The sequence below is a fragment of the Tupaia chinensis genome, unplaced genomic scaffold (assembly GCF_000334495.1).
Source record: "Tupaia chinensis unplaced genomic scaffold, TupChi_1.0 Scaffold000532_1, whole genome shotgun sequence".
In the NCBI taxonomy this organism is placed as follows: Eukaryota; Metazoa; Chordata; class Mammalia; order Scandentia; family Tupaiidae; genus Tupaia; species Tupaia belangeri.
Window position 1 is genome coordinate 2,917,491 of NW_006160045.1, and position 18,628 is coordinate 2,936,118.

General features: G+C 37.6%; 1 protein-coding gene across 4 annotated transcripts in view; it reads left to right on the top strand.

The window, feature by feature from the left end:
- Window positions 1-18,628, top strand: part of SDCCAG8 (SHH signaling and ciliogenesis regulator SDCCAG8) — a 294,004-nt gene that overhangs the window by 57,045 nt on the left and 218,331 nt on the right. For all 4 annotated transcript variants that reach the window (XM_006157225.3, XM_027775215.1, XM_027775216.1 and 1 more), the window contains 3 exons: window positions 2,460-2,524; window positions 5,914-6,102; window positions 16,493-16,631. In XM_006157225.3, the coding sequence (XP_006157287.1) occupies window positions 2,460-2,524; window positions 5,914-6,102; window positions 16,493-16,631 (393 nt within the window). The remainder of the gene's footprint in view (window positions 1-2,459; window positions 2,525-5,913; window positions 6,103-16,492; window positions 16,632-18,628) is intronic.

An 18,628-nucleotide genomic window follows, 5' to 3' on the forward strand; every position in this document is an offset into this window, starting at 1 on the left:
AATGCTAAGTACTTCTAGTCAGCTATTTTGCTGACTAGTCTTAAATCTGTTAGAACAATTCTGTAACATTGCTCATTGTTTACCAGAGTATCTTGACTCTTTCTGGCCTTTTGAATTTCCAAGTACCTTTTAGAATTGTTGAGTTCTCAAAAGTCATTGAGAGGTTTTATTATAGATTGTCTTTAAATTATATCTTTTTTTTTTTTTTGGAGAGATTTTCACTGTAGGGTGCGTGCGCTCGCCAGACAGACAGAGACATAGAGACAGAAAGCGAGAAATCACCCCCCAGGGGGGATGGTCACGCCACAATCCCTTCTCCTCCATTCTCCTCTCGGGATCTTGGGCACGCACGCACACGCGCCCGGCGTGAGTTTTAAGCCACCGGGTCCGGGACACGAACCGTGGTCGACTACGTGGGAGTCCAGCGACATAGCCATTACGCTAACTGCTGGTTCCCTAAATTATATCTTTATAGTATCATATCATCTAATCTTTCAAATTCTACTTATTTAGATTATCTTTAAATGTTGTCAATAAGTAACGTGTTACAGTTTTCTGAGTAAAGGTCTTGTACATCCTTCATTAGATTTATTCCCAATTTTTTTATATTTAATGCTATCATAAATTATATGTATTTTTAATTTTTTTCTAACTTCTCATTGCTTATATAGAGAAAAGCACATAATTTTTGTATTTTGACTGACTTCCACTTTTTTTTGGTTAGTGTTAGTATGATATATCTTTCTTTCCTTTTTATTTTTTGGAGAGGTTTTCGCTATACGACACATGCGCTCGCCAGACAGACAGAGAGAGATATAGAGACAGAAAGCGAGAAATCACCCCCCCAGGGGGGATGGTCACACCACAATCCCTTCTCCTCCACTCTCCTCTCGGGATCTTGGGTATGCACGCACACGTGCCTGGCGTGAGTTTTAATCCACCGGGTCCGGGACACAAACCGTAGTCGACTACGTGGGAGTCCAGCGACATAGCCATTACGCTAACTGCTGGTTCCCTACATGGTATATCTTTTTATCCTTTCACTTTTTTTTTTTTTTGGAGAAGTTTTTGCTATAGGGCGTGTGTGCTCGCCAGACAGACAGAGAGAGACAGAGAGACAGAAAGTGAGAAATCACCACCCAGGGGCAATGGCCACGCCACAATCCTTTCTCCTCCATTCTTCTCTCAGGATCTTGGGCACGCACGCACACAAGCCCAGCGTACGTTTAAGCCACTGGGTCCGGGACCTGAGTCGCGGTCGACTACATGGGAGTCCAGCGACATAGCCATTTCACTAACTGCTGGTCTCTATCCTTTCACTTTTAACATATTTTGTACCTTATATTTAAAGGTTTCTTGTAGAAAGCATGCATTTGGATTTTACTGTCATCCTCTCTGACAATATTTGCCTTTTAATTTGGGTGTTTAGACTTTTGCCACATAATGCCATTATTTACACAGTTAAGGTTAAATCTGCCATCATGTGATTTGGGTTTTTTTTACCCATTTATTATTGGCCCTTTTTCTTTTTCCATGTCTTCTTTTGAATTAATTATTTTTGAGTCTCTTATATCTTCTTTTGTTAGTTGAGAAAAAAAACTTTATCAGCATTATCTTGGTTGCCCAATGTGGAGACCCAGGGTTGTTTTTAGTGTCTTTTTCTCCGTTATACCTACCAGTCATAAATGCTGTCTGTTTTACTCTTTGGTACCTCTACACTTCACTGATCAACTGCTTTTGTTCCAAGTTTATCTCTTACCTATGTATTTTTTATTACTTTTAAAATCATTCCTTTTCTCCACACTTCAAGTGTGTTATGATTCAAGTCTGATAAAAAGTGATTTTCATTCTAGTGATACTGATCTACTTATTGTCCAAACATAAAGCATTCTTTATTTAGTCTCTGTGCCTTTTGCAGTATGGAAAATTATTCTTCAAGTCAGTACCTCTGCTGTGAAACTCTCATTTCTACTTTGCTTGATTAGATGTTCTAGATGCTCTGATTTTTTGTTCCCCTCCCCCCTTTTTTTCATTTAAATTGCCAGAGGGCACATATGCCTTCCAGTGAGAAAGAAAGAGATGCAGGGAGGAAGCTCCCCCTGTGGTGTGCTCATATTGTATTCCTTTTTCCTTCTATTTCTCCAGTCCATCCTGATTTTAAGCTTGCATGCACACGTGCCTGGTGTGTTTTTCAAGTCACTGGGCCAGGATTCAAACTGCAGTTGGCCATGTGAGATATAGCTCCCTCAACTACATGACCAACCCCCGGTTCTCTGATTTTATTTATCTTTTGTGTATCTCAGTAGGTCAATTATGTGTAATACATACATACATATATGTATATATACACATACACGCACACACACATATTTACACACACATATATAGTTTAATAATAATTAAAATTTGCTTATAAAATTTAGGACATTGAGAAATATACTTTCCTTTTTTTATTATAGGAGAGGCTGAAACTTACTTATGAGAAGAAGAGTGACACCTTGGAATCTCAATTGAAGTTTTTGAGGTAAAGTGACATTATCCATAAATTATCATAACAAAAACATAATGATTTTAAAATATATGAGTGTCTGGTAAATTGCCAACTTTACTCAATATTGGAATTAACTTGATGACATTTAAACACAGTCTACAAAATTTGCTCCTATTATTAAAGGGTGGTGGTGGTGGGGGTCTAAAATTGTGAATGTTTTTCCAAATCCCATTTCTGTGAGCTAAATTATAAATTTTGTCTTATTATCAACTATAGAATATTTGTGTTGTAAGGATTACCAGCTGTTATTGTTAGAATTATACTTTTAAAGTAAGATAGTGAAAGTAAAGCTCTTCAGTTTTCAAATTATAAGCAAGTATTTTTTCCCTTCTGTAGACAGTCTTCATCTAACTTTAAAATTGCAACGATAATATAATCATATATGTATGATGAATGTGAATATGTATGATGAATGTTCATGTGCTATTTTGTAAAATCTATATGTTATAGTTCACAATAAAACCCATATATTATTTATTAACCATTAGTGATAGTACATAAAAAAAGACAGTAGGAATGAATTACTTTTTTGGTTAAAAGTTATTTTTAAGTAATGGTAATAAAGTGTGTTCAAGTCAAATAAACTTTAAATTACTTTATGTAATTTTATTTTAATAAATTTTAAATAAATTTTAAATTCTTCTAGGCCACATACTGTCTAGAGATATAACTAAAGTAATACTAAGAACCAGAACTCATGGCTTTCATGTCGTGTGTGTGTGTGTGTGTGTGTGTGTGTGTGTGTGTGTGTGTGTATTTATTTATTTATTTATTTTGAAGAGTTTATTATAGGGCGCCTGTGCTGGCCAGAGAGACAGAGAGACAGAAAGCGAGAAATCACCCCGTGGGGAGATGGCCACGCCACAATCCCTTCTCTTCCATTTTCTTCTCAGGATCTTGAGCATATACGCACACGCACCCAGCATGCGTTTAAGCCCCCGGGTCCAGGACTTCAGCTGTTTATTTTTATTTATTTATTTATTTTTAGGTTTTTGCCATTGGGTGTGTGTGCTTACAGGAGAGAGACAGAGAAGCAGGGGGATGGCTCTGCTGTAGTCCTTTCTCCTCCATTCTCCCCTTGGGATTTTGGGCTCACATAAACATGGGCTTGTTGTAGTTTTCAAGCCACCAAGTCCAGGATTCGAATCATGGTTAGCCATGTGGTAATCCAGTGCTTTAATTACCATGCCACTTGCTGACCCGTCTTTTGCCATTTCTAGGAACCAAATCTCCTTGAATATTCTGATTCTGAACCTGACAGAAGTTAATAATGGGAACCCTTTGACTTCAGAATGTGCTTCCAAACCACTAAAGCCTTTGAAATTTAGACTTCCCTTTTTTTGAGAGAGAAATTTTTTTGCTATAGGGTGTGTGCACTCACTAGAGAGAGAGACAGAGACAGAGAGAGACAGAAAAAGATAAATCGTCCCTCCTCCTACCCCCAGGTGGATGACTATGCCACCGTCCCTGCTTCTGCCATTCTCAGGATTTTGGGCATGCACTCACGCGCACCCAGAGTGAGTTTCAAGGCACCAGGTCTGGGACACTGACTACAGTCATCCACATGGGAATCCAGTGCCTTAACCACTATGCCACCTGTTGGCCCAAAGAAAGTTAGACATTTTTTACATGATAATGAAAAGAAAACTTATTATGTCGAAGATATTGTCTTGGGAATAAAGCTTTTTTCTGCTCCCACGCTACCTTCATACTGTCATTAGTTTAGCTTTTTTTTTTTTTTTTTTTGGCCCTTATGCCTATTGATCTTGTCACCACTCACCCCACCCCCAACCTGGGCTGCTTGAAAGCCTCTAGTATCCCAAGAGTTGAAACAACACATGAGAGCCCCGTTTCTTGGTTGTTGACTTCTCTTCTGTGACAGTGAGCAAGATAAGTTAGGTCTAGACTCCTGCCAGTAGAAACTCTGACAATAGGGACTAGACTGACCTGTAGAAAAAGCACCTGCCTTCGTAGTATCCTTTCTGAGCTAAAGTTGGTTTTCGAAAACACATTGTAGGATAGGGGCAACTCGGCAAAGAAGTTCAGTTGCTCAAGTTGACTTTACCGAAGTTTTACTTGGTCACTTAATCCTTTAAAAGTCAGCTAGGAGGAGAACCTTCCCCAGAGGTGAGCCCATAAAGTAAAAACAAACAAAAGCCACACCACACTCACAGAACATTCATTCTTTGTCATGCTGCATTCCACCTAATAGTTGGTACTTTTGACATCTTGTGGCTGTCAAATTCTAACTTCTTTATGTAGCCCTCATTATATTCTCCTGAAGAAGTTTGGGTAATAATAAATAAATTCATGAATAAAATCCATGAGTTCTTGGGACCAGCAGTTCCCATAATGGCTACGTCGCTGGATTCCCATGTAGTTAACCGCAGTTCAAGTCCTGGACCCGGTGGCTTAAAACTCACTCCAGTCATGTATGCGTACATGCCCAAGATCCTGAGAGGAGAATGGAGGAGAAGGGATTGCGGCATGGCCATGCTCCTGGTGGGTGATTTTTTGCTTTCTGTCTCTAGGTCTCTCTCTGTCTTTCAGGTGAGTGTAGGCGCCCTATAGCAAAAAACTCTGCAAAAAAAAAAAAAAATCCATGAGTTCTTCATGTAAACTTTTAAGATGTTCTTTATAATTTTTAAAGAGTTAATACTTGAAATAGAATATTTTCCTCTTTTTAATGATATTTTTATGTTACCCCATCTTATTAATTTTTTTTTTTGAGAGGTTTTTGCTATAGGGCACATGCGCTCTCCAGAAAGACAGAGAGAGACGGTGAGACAGAAAGTGAGAAATCACCCCCCAGGGGGATGGCCACGCCACAATCCCTTCTCCTCCATTCTCCTCTCGGGATCTTGGGCATGCACACACACGCACCCGGCGTGAGTTTAAGCCACTGGGTCTGAGACTTGAACTGCGGTTGACTACATGGGAGTCCAGCAACATAGCTATAATGCCAACTGCTGGTTCCACCCCATCTATTTATTTAGAGAAACTACTTAAGATTTATATTTGGCATTTTATTTTTGTTTTGTGAGCTAATATGATGTTAATGAAGGTCAGACCCTATGAAAAGAGAGCTAGTATCCGTAGCAGACTTTAGTCTGTATTAAATCTTACAGGAACCTTAGCTAATTATGTAATATATTCAAATCTCATTTCATTCAACATGTCAATCAGGATAATCACACCTCCTGCAGTTCAGGAGTGTGTTAAGAATGAATGAAGTATTATATGTTAAGTACCTGATAAGATAAGTACCCACAGTAGTAGTGGCCATCGCTAGCATAATTTATTTAAAAGTACTATACTTCTACCTGGTCATTTTCTAGATTTTTTTTTCCACTTGTTTTTAGAAAAGATTTAGCTGAATATCAGAAGACCTGTGAAGATCTTAAGGAGCGACTAAAGCATAAAGAAGCTCTTCTTGCTGCTAATAGTTGTAACCGTGTTGGTGGTCTTTGTTTGAAATGTGCTCAGCATGAAGCTGTTCTTTCCCAAACCCACAATAATGTTCACATGCAGACCATCGAAAGACTGACCAAGTAAGTACTCTTCCATGTACTCTTTGATAATATGGAAGGAGAATCATCTCCTTAAAGGGGCATCGTGTTCATTTATCTCCATGCTAACTCACATATGTGATTAATGTTCATGTAAAATGGATTTTAAAAGGTTTCTTTGTTGCAGCCTTCTTGTAAATAGGATGGGTAGGTTCTATCAACTGTGGGTAACCATGTCACTTTGAACAAAACATTTTATCTTTTAGTGTTAATCACATTTTGAAGTAAGAGAATTGAACTTGGTAAACTTCACAATTTTGCCCTGTTCTATGACTTTGTAGTTACAAATCAAGCACTAGTTCTACCAAAACTGACTGTAATAGGAATTCCTTTGATTTTACTATATCTTGGAGTTCCCTGATATCATTCAGGTACAACATCTCCATCACACGCTTGTTGTGAAGAGCATTATAAGTATACTGGAGGAAGGATCCACAGTATCCTAGTATTAATATTAATATTTGAGTTTGACTAATGGTAAGTTACAAATGAGAATTTATGGGGGTCAGCAGGTGGTGTAGTGGCTAAGTCACTAGGCTCCCATGTGGTTGACCACACTTCATCTCCCAGACCTGGCAGCTTGAAACTCACACCAAGAGCAGGCGCATGTATGTCTGAAATCCTGAGGAGAGAATGGAGGAGAAGGGATTGCGCCATGGCCATTCCCTTGAGGGGTGATTTCTCTTCTGTCTCTCTGTTTCTCTGGTTAGTATACGTGTCTTATAGCAAAAATTTCTAAAAAAAAAAAAAAGAAAAAAAAGAAAGAAAAGAAAAGAAAAAAGAAAAAAAAAGAAAGAAAACCGAAAAAACAAAAACAAAAGAGATTTTATGTTGTTAAAAGTTTTCATCTAGGTTGAAATGCTACAATTCTCTGTGTAACATCCCTTTTATTCTATTTTCACTATTCCAGAGGAAGCCATTTCCTGTGAACGGTTTATTCAGTAGTAGCTGAGAGTCACTATTTCCTATAGAATCCAGTGGTGGTTTACAGTGTGTGTTCTTCCATGCACCCTACTTTTTCTCTGTGCTCAAGGTCACTGCTCTCGATCTGTTCTGCTCTTTTTAATAGCTCGAACATTGCTTCCTTTCACAAGTGTTCGCTCACTTGTTCGCTCCTATACCCTTTTGTCTTGAACTGACTTAGATATCCTTCTTCTGTGATTTTATAACCTATTGTATACTTTTAGAGGAAGCCACTATGTTTTGTTTGTTTCTCTAGCCCTGGTTCCTAGCAGAACACCTGGCCTGTGGTAGACCCTCTGTAAATGTTTGCTGTTCATGCATTAAGATGTTTTGGCATTTACTGTTCAGTGGTCAGATATCCTTCTACTGGAATTGGTATGGAGAAGTAGAGTGAATCTAGTCATTAAAGTCAGGCTGATTTTGATCTATGTCTGGACTATTTGGCAAATTCCTTTACTTTTCTGACCTGAAGTCTTCTGTTGTCGGAGGAATAACACCTACTTCTTAAAATTTTACAGAGGCAGCTTAGCTTTATGACCAGGAGCTTTGCTGTTGAAGGAGACTGCTTGAGTTCATATTCTGGTTCTATGCTAATTTACTACTTAAACTCACAAAAGCTGCTTCATGACTCTTTGCACCTCACTTTCCTCATTTTTGTTGTTTTTTGTCAGAGGGTGTGTGTGCTTTCTGGACAGAGACAGAGAGAGAAAGTGAGAAAGCACTACCCACCCCCAGGGGAAATCATCATGCTGCAATCCCCTTTCCTTTTCTCCGTCCTTTTGAGATTTTGGACATGTGTACACACGTGTCCTGTGCGTGTTTCTCAATCTCCCAAGTCTGGGATTTGAACCATGTTGGTAATGTGGGATCTCACTGCCTTAACCACTGTGCCACCTGCTGGTACCAAGTTCCTTATTTTTAAAGTGGCAATGAAAGTACCTAACTCATGGGGTTATTTTGGAGGAATCATTCAGAGAATACTTCTGTGGTGCTTAAAACACTTCCTGACATGCAATAAATATTACAAGCCTGAAGTACCTTCTCTACTCTAAGAATGTCAGTATATCTGATAATGGGTTTCCACACACAACTAACTTACTGGTTATTATATAAAAATTGCATCTCCAGTATGGACTGACTGAAAATTTATATGATCTACTCTGATGCCTCTGTTTTTTTGTTAAATAATATATTAATTATTATTTATATATTCAATATAGCTATAAAATATATTAAAAACATTTTCATATCTAACTGACATGTAATAAACATTTATCATGTACCAGAACTGTGTCAGGTTATTTAAAAATATGATTTTTTAATCTGGCAGCATTTATACTGTAAATATTATCACCTTTTTTTTTTTGATAGAACCTGAGGCTCAAAAATTTGCCTGTCTGTTTGTGAAAAGAGGATAGACTCATACATTATGGAAATAAGATAAGGATAATTTAATGGTTTAGATATAATTTAGCCTATGGAAGATTTAGAAGTAAATGTAGAAAAATATCTTAATGGGTCCATCCCTGTGGTCTACTGGTTAAGGGAGCTGGATCCCACATCACTGACCACAGTTTGAGGCCCAGCCCAGGAACTTAGGAAACACACTAGAGGCATGTGCTTGCGTGCCTGGAATCCTGGTGGAATGGAGAGATGAACGAGGATTGCAGTGGGACCATGCCCCAACAGGAGTGCTTCCTCTATCTCTCATGTGTGTTCTCTTTCTCTCTCTCTCTCTCTCTTTCTGATGTACACATATGCCCTCTGGCAATTACAAAGAAAGACAACTATTTTAATGGTCTTGTGTCCACTATAGTCTTAAGCATGACATGAAAAGTGACAGTCACAAAAGGGAAAATATATATATATACATTTGACTCCATTGAGATATAAATGCCCTGGGCTGATGTATAATACAGCAGTTAAAGGGACCCAGCATCCACGGGGCCTACTGTGGCCCCAGCAGTTCAAAATACTACCCCCAGCAGTTCGAAAAACATACCAGGCATGTGTACAAGTGTGTCCAAAATACTGGCAGGAAGAAAGAATGGAGGAATAATTATCACAACCTAATCAACCCCATCAAGGAGTGTTTTCTCTCCCCCTGGAGAGTACACATGCCCTTTGACAATAGAAAGTAAATAAATTCTCTTACAAAAAAATAATAGAAATAAGTTAAAAGACTGTGAAAAATGTTTATACCATATATAACAAAAATTGGTTCTATATATAAAACATTTCCTTAAAAAAAAAAAAAAAGGACAAATTCCCAATTACAAAATGGGTAAAGCATAGGAATTTGGGGCCAGCCAGTGGTGTGGTGGTTGAGGTGCTGGATCCCACTTGACTGACTGTGTCATTCAAGTCCCAGACCAGGTAGCTTGAAAAACATGCCTGGCTCATGTGCTTGCATGTCCAAAAATCCAGAGAGAATGGAGGAGAGGGGAGTGTGGTGTTGCTATCCCTCCAGGGGAGTGCTTTCTCTCTCCCCCCCTTCCCTCTTTAAAAAAAAATCACGCAACCCAGCCAGCACATGCATCCTATCACAAAACAAAAAAAGGATATGAATTGGTAAACAATAACAGAAGATATTCATTCTGTTAATATTTAAAGAAATACAGCCTGAAAAATAAAAACCAACCCATCAGACTGGCAAAAGTTTAAGAAGACTCATAATCCCAAGAGTTGGTGAGGTAATACATAAGTATTTTTATACCCTGCTGGATGGAACTATAAATTTGTAAAACTATTTGGGGAAGTAATTTAGCACCAGCAATTAATACTTAAATTGTGCATTTCACTTTTTAAAACCTACCCTAGATTAAAAAACTCACATACATGCATATTGGGCAATAATCGGGAATGATTTTTGCAACATTATAATACCATGAACAACCTAAATATCCTTCAAAGGAGAGTAAGCTATAGTTTAGATGATGAATTTTTTTTTTTGTACATGGTATAAAGAAGAATTAAGTAGATATATATGTACATTTTAGACAGTTTCCAAAATATATTGCTAAAAGAAAACAAAACAAATGAACATAGAATACAGGTACACCCAGTATGAAACTATTTGTATTTTTTAAAGTCTGTGTACAACCATACTACATATTTCCCACAGGTTTATACATGTGCATAGAAAAAGTTCTGAAAGAATAAGCACCAAATATTTAATGATGACTACTAGAGAGGTAGAAGAGGGAATCAGAATTGAAAGTGTGTTCAATAGATCTTTAATTATCATACTAGTAATTACTTTTCCAAGGAAAATGTAATAAAAAATTAATTTAAAAAAAATACATATTGGGCCAGGAGATGGTATGGAGATTAGGACAAGTGGATCCCCCATGGCCAACTGCGCAATTCAAGTCCCAGGCTCAGCAGCTTGAAAACATGCCAGGCGTATGTTCGTGCATGCCCCAAATCCTTAGAGGTGAATGGAAGAGAATGGATTGTGGTATGGACATTCCCCTGTGGGATTAGTTCTGACTTTCTTCCTTTCTTTATCTCTCTCTCTCTCTAGTGAGTGCATATCGCTATAACAAAACTAGAAATAAAGGGAGAAATGAAAGAAAGAAAGAAAGAAAGAAAGAAAGAAAGAAAGAAAGAAAGAAAGAAAGAAAGAAAGAAAGAAAGAAAGAAAAGAAAGAAAGAAAGAAAGAAAGTGAGATTACACAACTATAAAGAGGCAGAGTTTAAAAAAAAGTTTAGCAAAACCAACCAATAAAATGAAAAACAGGATTTTTTTTCCTTTATTGTATTATCTTTCAAAATAACCATCTAGATCATGAGAACAATATTTTAAAAGGAAGCTATAATGTTTATACAGATTCCAAGTGGTCATTATGAAATTAGATTCTTGCTCGGTTACGAATTCCTTTGTCTCTTAATTTTGAGTTTTGAGCCTCTTTAACATCAACCTACTTAGTTCAGTTTTCTACTTTGTCACTGTATCATTGCCTCATTTTCTGCTTTAATAGAATCCAATAAAACCTTTCTGTTTTGCCATGAAAAGTTTTGTCTATATGATTCCCTTGGCCTAAGATGACGTTCAGCTTCTTTCAACTCATGAATGCAGGCTACAGAATATTGAGCTCTACGCTGACTTGGAAGAATGGCCAGCACATTTTATGTTTTGATTTCTAGTTTTACATATCATTAGAGCCCTGATTGTTACCTCGATAAATTGTTATCATGGTCATTTCCTACTATGATTTTAACATGGAATTAAAAAAAAAAAAACACTTAAATATGGTAAATAGTAGTTTCCTTGCCTCTTTTGGAAAGTGACACTCTGATGCCAGCTGTAAGCCTCGTTGTTGCATCTTTTAACACATTTTGTTTTGAATATATAACATAAGAATGACATGTGCAGTTGACAAGGAGGGGATCAGGCACTACTAGGAGACCAGATAGTCTATATGCTTGTGATATTTTGTTAGGACCTCAAAGACCTTTGTGGGGGGAGTATACTTAACAACTGTTAATGACACATGAAGTTGATTTGATATCTTCATGGTGTTTTTATGCCATAAAGGAGATAAGCGTAACAGTAAACTGTTGGTCTTGCTTGATGATCAGAATACCTTCAAATAGTAATCAAAGGAAATGCTTTACATTATTGGGTCATTGGAAAAGTCTTGACACGTTTTTGCATAGGAAAATACAGAAAAATATGTCATGACTTTACTGATGACCCAATGAATTCCTCCCTGTAGCTCACAGTACCTTGGAAAAGTTCCAATGTACTATTCAAAAAGGAGAAATGATCACCATGGGACTATCCTGGGACTTTTGTCAGCTTGTGATCTTGAGGTGGGTCACTGGCAGTGCTCTGGCTTTGAAAGACTACAACAGGAACTTCCCAGAAAAGAGGAACAAAAAATGTTGTAGTCAGCCTTCTAGACTTTCTTTTTTAAAACAGTAGTAATAATGCTTATTAAAGATGCTAATAATGCCTAAAAGTATTAACAGTGAATAATTTAGGAGCTAGAAGGCATTTCTGAGGCACTCATGTTTCAAGATAAAGCTTATCTATGTGTTTTGCATATTATTAGAAGCCTGATCAACACTCTCTGTCTTGCTTGTTTCAAACACTTGACTGAGATTATTTAATGACTTTCTTGGTCCTTTTTGCTCCAGTGATGCATTAAGTTTCGTAACTATTACATGCTCATTAGTATGTGTGAATATATGCTTTTTCATCCCAGAATTGATACACATGCACTTTATACTATCTTTCTAGAAGGCTCAGCTCCTCTTTCCTCTGGATCATGGAATGTAGCATGACTGACCCCATGTTCCTTGATGTGCTTAAGAAACTCCTTGATCACATTCATGAAAACACTCACGCGATATTTTTAATTACTCACAGAACTTTTACCATGGAAGATGATAATTTTGAGAACTTCCTTTTACTCTCACACTGATATGTCACATGTATCTGTACAACTTCCCGTTGTGAGAGCCTCACACAGGCCTGGCTCTGGGCTGGCGTGTGGAGTAGGGACTCTGAGGCATGATTAAAACTGACTGGGGGTGGGGCCAGCAGTTAGTGTAATGACTATATCACTGGACTCCCATATAGTCAACTTTGGTTCGAGTCCTAGACCTGGTGACTTAAACTCACAGCAGGCGTGTGCACGTGTGTGTATGATCCCGAGAGGAGAAAAGGAGAAGGAATTCCGTGTGGCTATCCCCCTTGGGGGGAGTGATTTCTCACTTTCTATTTCTCTGTCTCTCTCTGTTTTTTGGTGAGCGCATGCACCCTATAGCAAAACCTCTCCCCCCCAAAAAAAAAAAAAAACTGACTGGGGGTTACCCCTGGTTGATTGGATTCACTGTTTCTGTAGGGTAGATAGTGAGCAATAGGATTAGACACAAAGGACAGCTATGGAGTTGAGAAATACGGGGTTAATCAAGAAGGAAACAGCTGATGAACATAGGAATGGGACAGGAAGCAGTCTTGGGTTGAGTCGGGATTGCTAGTCCCGATCCTTGTTTGAGTACTTGCTATTTGGTTACATGTATGGGCTGGCTGAGTGACAGCAGAAACAAAACCAAAATGTTGTGACCTAGTGGATAAATCTAACTTGCCACAGTGGCTACTGCAAACTTTACAGATGCACTGAGAAACGCCTTGAAACAAGTAGTTCATTTCTCTTACAGAAAGTTGGAATGTGTCAGTTCAGTGGATATACAGATTTTAGTATAGCCATTTTGTAGTCTCATTGTTGAGCTTGCTACAACATCTGTATTTAGGGATTTATCTTTCTTGATTTTCTGTGTTTCAGTAATATAAAATTGATAAGACTATACTGGAAAAAACTTCAAAATCAGAGCTACTAACTTTAGTTTCCAATTCTTTTTTTTTTTGGAGAGGTTTTCGCTATAGGGCGCGTGCACTCGCCAGACAGACAGAGAGAGCCATAGAGACAGAAAGCGAGAAATCACCCCCCAGGGGCGAATGGTCACGCCACAATCCCTTCTCCATTCTCCTCTCAGGATCTTGGGCACGCACGCACATGCGCCTGGTGTGAGTTTTAAGCCACCAGGTCCGGGACGCGAACCGTGGTCGACTACGTGGGAGTCCAACAACATAGCCATTACACTAACAGCTCAAGCCCCTAGTTTCCAATTCTAAAGAGTCAGCTGAATTTTTCAATTTAGATCATAAAATATTAGAACTGAGAGGGAGTTTACCCCTTTTGATACTGTAGCAGATTCTTTATTAATTTGTTTTTCTGTTATTTCATTGAGCATTTATTGTGTGATAAACACTACTCTTGACAGGAGGATATCCTGAAATTAGATTTAGTGTATTAAATCTGAGCTTCTCGGAAGCAGTGAATTTGTTAGATTTTGATTGCATCAGGATTTGTTTGATAGCATGCGTAATAAACACAGGGATTTTTTAAGATTTTTTGCCAGAGGTAATGTGTGTTTGCCTGAGAGAGACAGAAAGGGGGGAAGTGAGAAATCACTCACCAGGGGGATAGCCACTCTCCAATCCTTTCTCCTTCTGGGATTATGAGCACACAAACACACACATGCCTGGCATGATTTTCAAGCCTCCTGGCTTGCTCTCAGGAACAGATAAGAATATCACTGGACAATCACTTTTGCTTTGCAGTAGGTCTTAGAAATTTAAGAAAGGTGATGACATGAAGCTTATATTGACTTACTTTCCTTATAGAGTGAATTTTCTTCTAGCATCATAGGGCCTAGGTGGTTGCATATCTTTGATAAAATTAGTTCCCTTTATATTATAGGGTATTTTTGCAATGTAAATATGTACACATTTAATTTTGCTTTCATTTAATTTATTTTTTATTTATCAAAATAAATTTTTTATAATTTTTAAATTTTATTTATAATATTTATCATTATTATTTTAATTTGACCAGAGAGAAAGGGAAAGTGAGAAAACAAGCTGCAAGATCCAGAACTCAAACCGCAGTCAGCCATGTGGGAGTCCAGTGCCTCAACTACCATGCTCCTTACTGGCTCTCAGAATAATCTTTTAACTTCAGTTTTTTAAATTCTTTCAAAAGAATTTTTTAGCTATGATTCTTCTACCTTTAACATTATGTGAGATTATATTTGGTCAAAAAATCTATTCCTTTTTTGTTTTCTTCATAATAAAAATATGGAAGTAAATTATTTTTACTAATTTAAAAGAAACAAATCAAGAAGTTTTAAGGTGAAGATCAAAATGCTTTTTGTGAATTTTATATTTGCAGCAATATTTTCATTTTTTTAACAAAGAGCTTTTTTGAAAATGTTAATCATTGTAACTATGTTCACTAATACATGTTTCTAAAAATATGTCTGCTTTCCAAATACCACAAATAGTTTAAGTTATTTTACTTTTAAGATAATTTTTCAAACAAGTCTTTGGTTAATTCTGAAAGTAATTCAAACTCAAAGTTAATAATCTATGACTTTAAAGTTTGCTAAATTTAAAAACATCACTTTTGGCTGTATTTTTGGTAGTTTAAAACTTGGCAATGAAAAGGACGTGCCTGGCATCATTTTCACTGAATTTGAAACCACAGTTAAGACTTTAACAAAGCATGAAATAACATGTTATAATCCAAAAGATCATTTTTGGTTTTGTGAGTATAGAAAATTTCCTGCTTTACTTTCTCTTTGGCCTACTCGACATTTTTATTTCATCATAAGTTCCAAATATACTGAAACAGTTTATGTGGGGTTTATATAACCCATGAGATTGGACCCTTGCTATCTTACGTGTCAAAGCATTTTGGTGTTTTGTTCCCTTCTAATCACCCCTCCCTCCACCAAATAAACTGTTTCTGAGAGTCGCTGAGGAAGGGATGGGCTGGGCAGTGATCAAACCACATGGGATATGATTTTGATAAATTGTTGGTGTTTTGTTCTTAACCATATTTGAAGGGTTCAACAGTACTACCTGTTGAAAGAAAGGAATGTGTTCATAAGTAGGTGAAGGAATTTAATTGAAAGAGAAAGTTGAAATAGAGAATTTGTAGATGATGAAAAGGAAAGAACATACACATGGGATCTTCAGTAAATTCATGGAAAATATGTATTATGAAAATGCATGGATTTCAAAGTTGGTTTTACACCAAAATAGATATATTTTTTTTAAGTTTTACTTTAATTTTTTAAATACTTGCTAGAAGGCATGTATACTTGCAGGAGAGGCAGAGAGAAGGGGAGAGAGAGGGAAAGTAAGAAATCATCCCCAAGGGGATGGCCACATCGCAATCCCTTAGTTCCCATTGTCCTTTTGGGATTTGGGGCACACATACACATGGACCCAGTATGTTTTTCAAACCACCAGGTCTAGAACTCAAACCGTACTCAATCCCTCTGCCATGTAGGATCCAGCTGCTTGATCACCACAGCAGTGGCTACACTCAAAATTTAATCCATTTTTTCCAAGAACTTTTTGATGTCCTCTCATACTTGGTCAAGTAAATGCAAGGAGAATCAGCAGCATAAACAAAGCCACATAGTTCCGTCTTATGATTCTGCTTCTACTCTGAGGTTTAATCTTTCTCTTCCCTACTTTGTTGTTTTTGCTTCTAGGCCTCTCTTTCCATTTTTTTTTTTTTTAATAAAAACTAATCTAGTCCGTTCTGGACTTTCCTCTATAGTCTTCAGTGCTCCAGCCTGCTCCACAATAGCGTACTGTCCCCTACAGATGCAGTCCTGCCCTGAATGCTCTCAGCCTTTCTGGCTGCTGGGCCTACTGCTTGCTGAATAAAGACAGAGGGTCTTTCTCTGAGATGTGTTCTAAAATGTGCTGGGCTGGCCTGCCCTGACTCTTCTTCTAATACCTAGGCTCTTTCCTTTCTGACTTGCGAGTATATGATCATTTGATTATTTCTTTCTTTCTTTCCTTTTTTTGTGCTGACAGAGAAAGAGATGACTTAATGTCTGCACTAGTTTCTGTCAGGAGCAGCTTGGCAGAAGTGCAGCAGAGAGAAGGAAGTGCTTATGAGCAGGTGAAACAAGCCGTGCAAATGACTGAGGAGGCCAACTTCGAAAAAACCAAGGCAAGTCTAATAAGATGGAAATAGCAGCATGGCAGAATCGCTCTTCTTTTTCTTCTGTGTATTTGTCTATTCTTCCATAATGAACCTGTTTTTTTTAGAACTATTTTATTTAACTTTATTTATTTATTTAATTTTAACCAGAGAGAGACAGAGTGAGCCAGTAAGCAAGAGTGAGAGAGAGAGAGAGAAAGTGAGAAAGCAAGCCACCAGGTCCAGAACTCAAACCGCAGTTGGCCATGTGGGAGTCCAGCATCCTTAGCCACCATGCCACCTGCCAGCCCCCCATAACCAAACTCTTTCTACACACCAAGTGAATACTAACCTGTTAATATTGACTTGTCTAAATTTAACAGACTTACTATTTGGAGAATTCTTATTCCTTTACAAACCCTCTTATTGTGTACAATTTGAGAGACTTGTATGTTTAATCTTTGTATTTGCTGATAATCCTCAATGCTGTGAAAACTGAGTGCCCAGAGTGACTAGTTTGTATATATTCTTGTTTGACTAAAAACAAATGCTTTTTCTCTACAGATGGGTAACATTGAGAATATCCAAAAATGCCAAAGATCATAATATATGTGTATTTTTTAACTTTATAAACATACTTTTCCTTGTTTGTGATGCAGCACGTGCACACATAGATGAGAGTGAGACGGAGAGAGAAACGAGCACCCTCCACTAGATCTGGTCATGTCATCATCCTCTTCCTCCTGCTTGGTGGATTTGGGGCATTCATGTGTGTGTGTCTGGCGAGTTTTAGGCTGATGAGCCCAAGGATTTCAAGTGCAATTGCCACATGGAATCAGCTTCTCTTAAGCAATGCATTAATGTTGTACTGTGGAGCCAGCTTTTAATATATTTGTTTTTTTTTTCAAATTATTTAATTTTATTTATTCATTCATTTATTTTAATTTGACTAGAGTGAGACACAGAGAGAAAAACAGACAGAGAGGGAGAATGAGAAAGCCACCAGGTCTGGGACTCGAACTGTGGTCAGTTATGTGGGAATGTCCAACACCTTAACCACCACACCACCTGCTGGTCCCCCCCATATGTGTATTTTATTAAGAGAAATATTTTTGCTATAGGGTGCAGGCGCTCACTACAGAGACACAGAGACAGAAAATGAGAAATTACTTGTAGAGGGGATGGCCACACCACAATCCCTTCTCCTCCATTCTCTTCTCAGAATATTGGGCACACATGCACATACACCTGGCATGACCTTCAAGCTGTTGGGTACAGGACTCAAACTGTGGTTGACCATGTGGGAGTCCAGTGATGTAACTATTATGCCATCTGCTGGTCCCTATATATTTGTTACTTAAAAACACTATTAGCTGTGAGTCTGGGTTCAGTGTAGGCTAAACAAAATATATTAACAATAGTGATAAGGACAATAGTAATTAATACTTACTGATCAGACAGTGTTCAATGCACTTTGAATAATAATAATAATAATAATAATAATAATACTGTGGGGGCCAGAAGGAGGTTAGTGGTTATGGCACTGGACCTCCCACATGGCCAACCATGATTTGAGTGCCAGACCTGGCAGCTTGCTTTCTCACTTTCCCTTTGTCGCTCTTTCTTTCTCTCTGTCTCTAGTGAGTGCATGTGCCCTGTAGCAAATTAAAAAATAATAATGTTAAATAGAATTAAATAAATTATTCTTTAAAAAAATAGTAATTATATGGTTGATTTATTGCTGTGTCTAACAGCCACCCGGTAATCTGTTAAAGCTGCTGTGTATTCTTTTCTAGGTGCACTAGCCGCATTTTTAGTGCTTAAGAGTCACATGTAGCTATTAATTACCATATTGGACACTGGAGATATTGAATATTTTCATTATCACTAAAAGATCTATTAGATAGCACTGCCTAAACCGTGAAGTATAATCAGTGTTTTATTAAAAAAATATTGGAGCCATTCAATTTTTTTTTTTTTTTTTTTTTTTTTTTTTAAAAAACTTGTGTACTGGAACTGCCAGATGG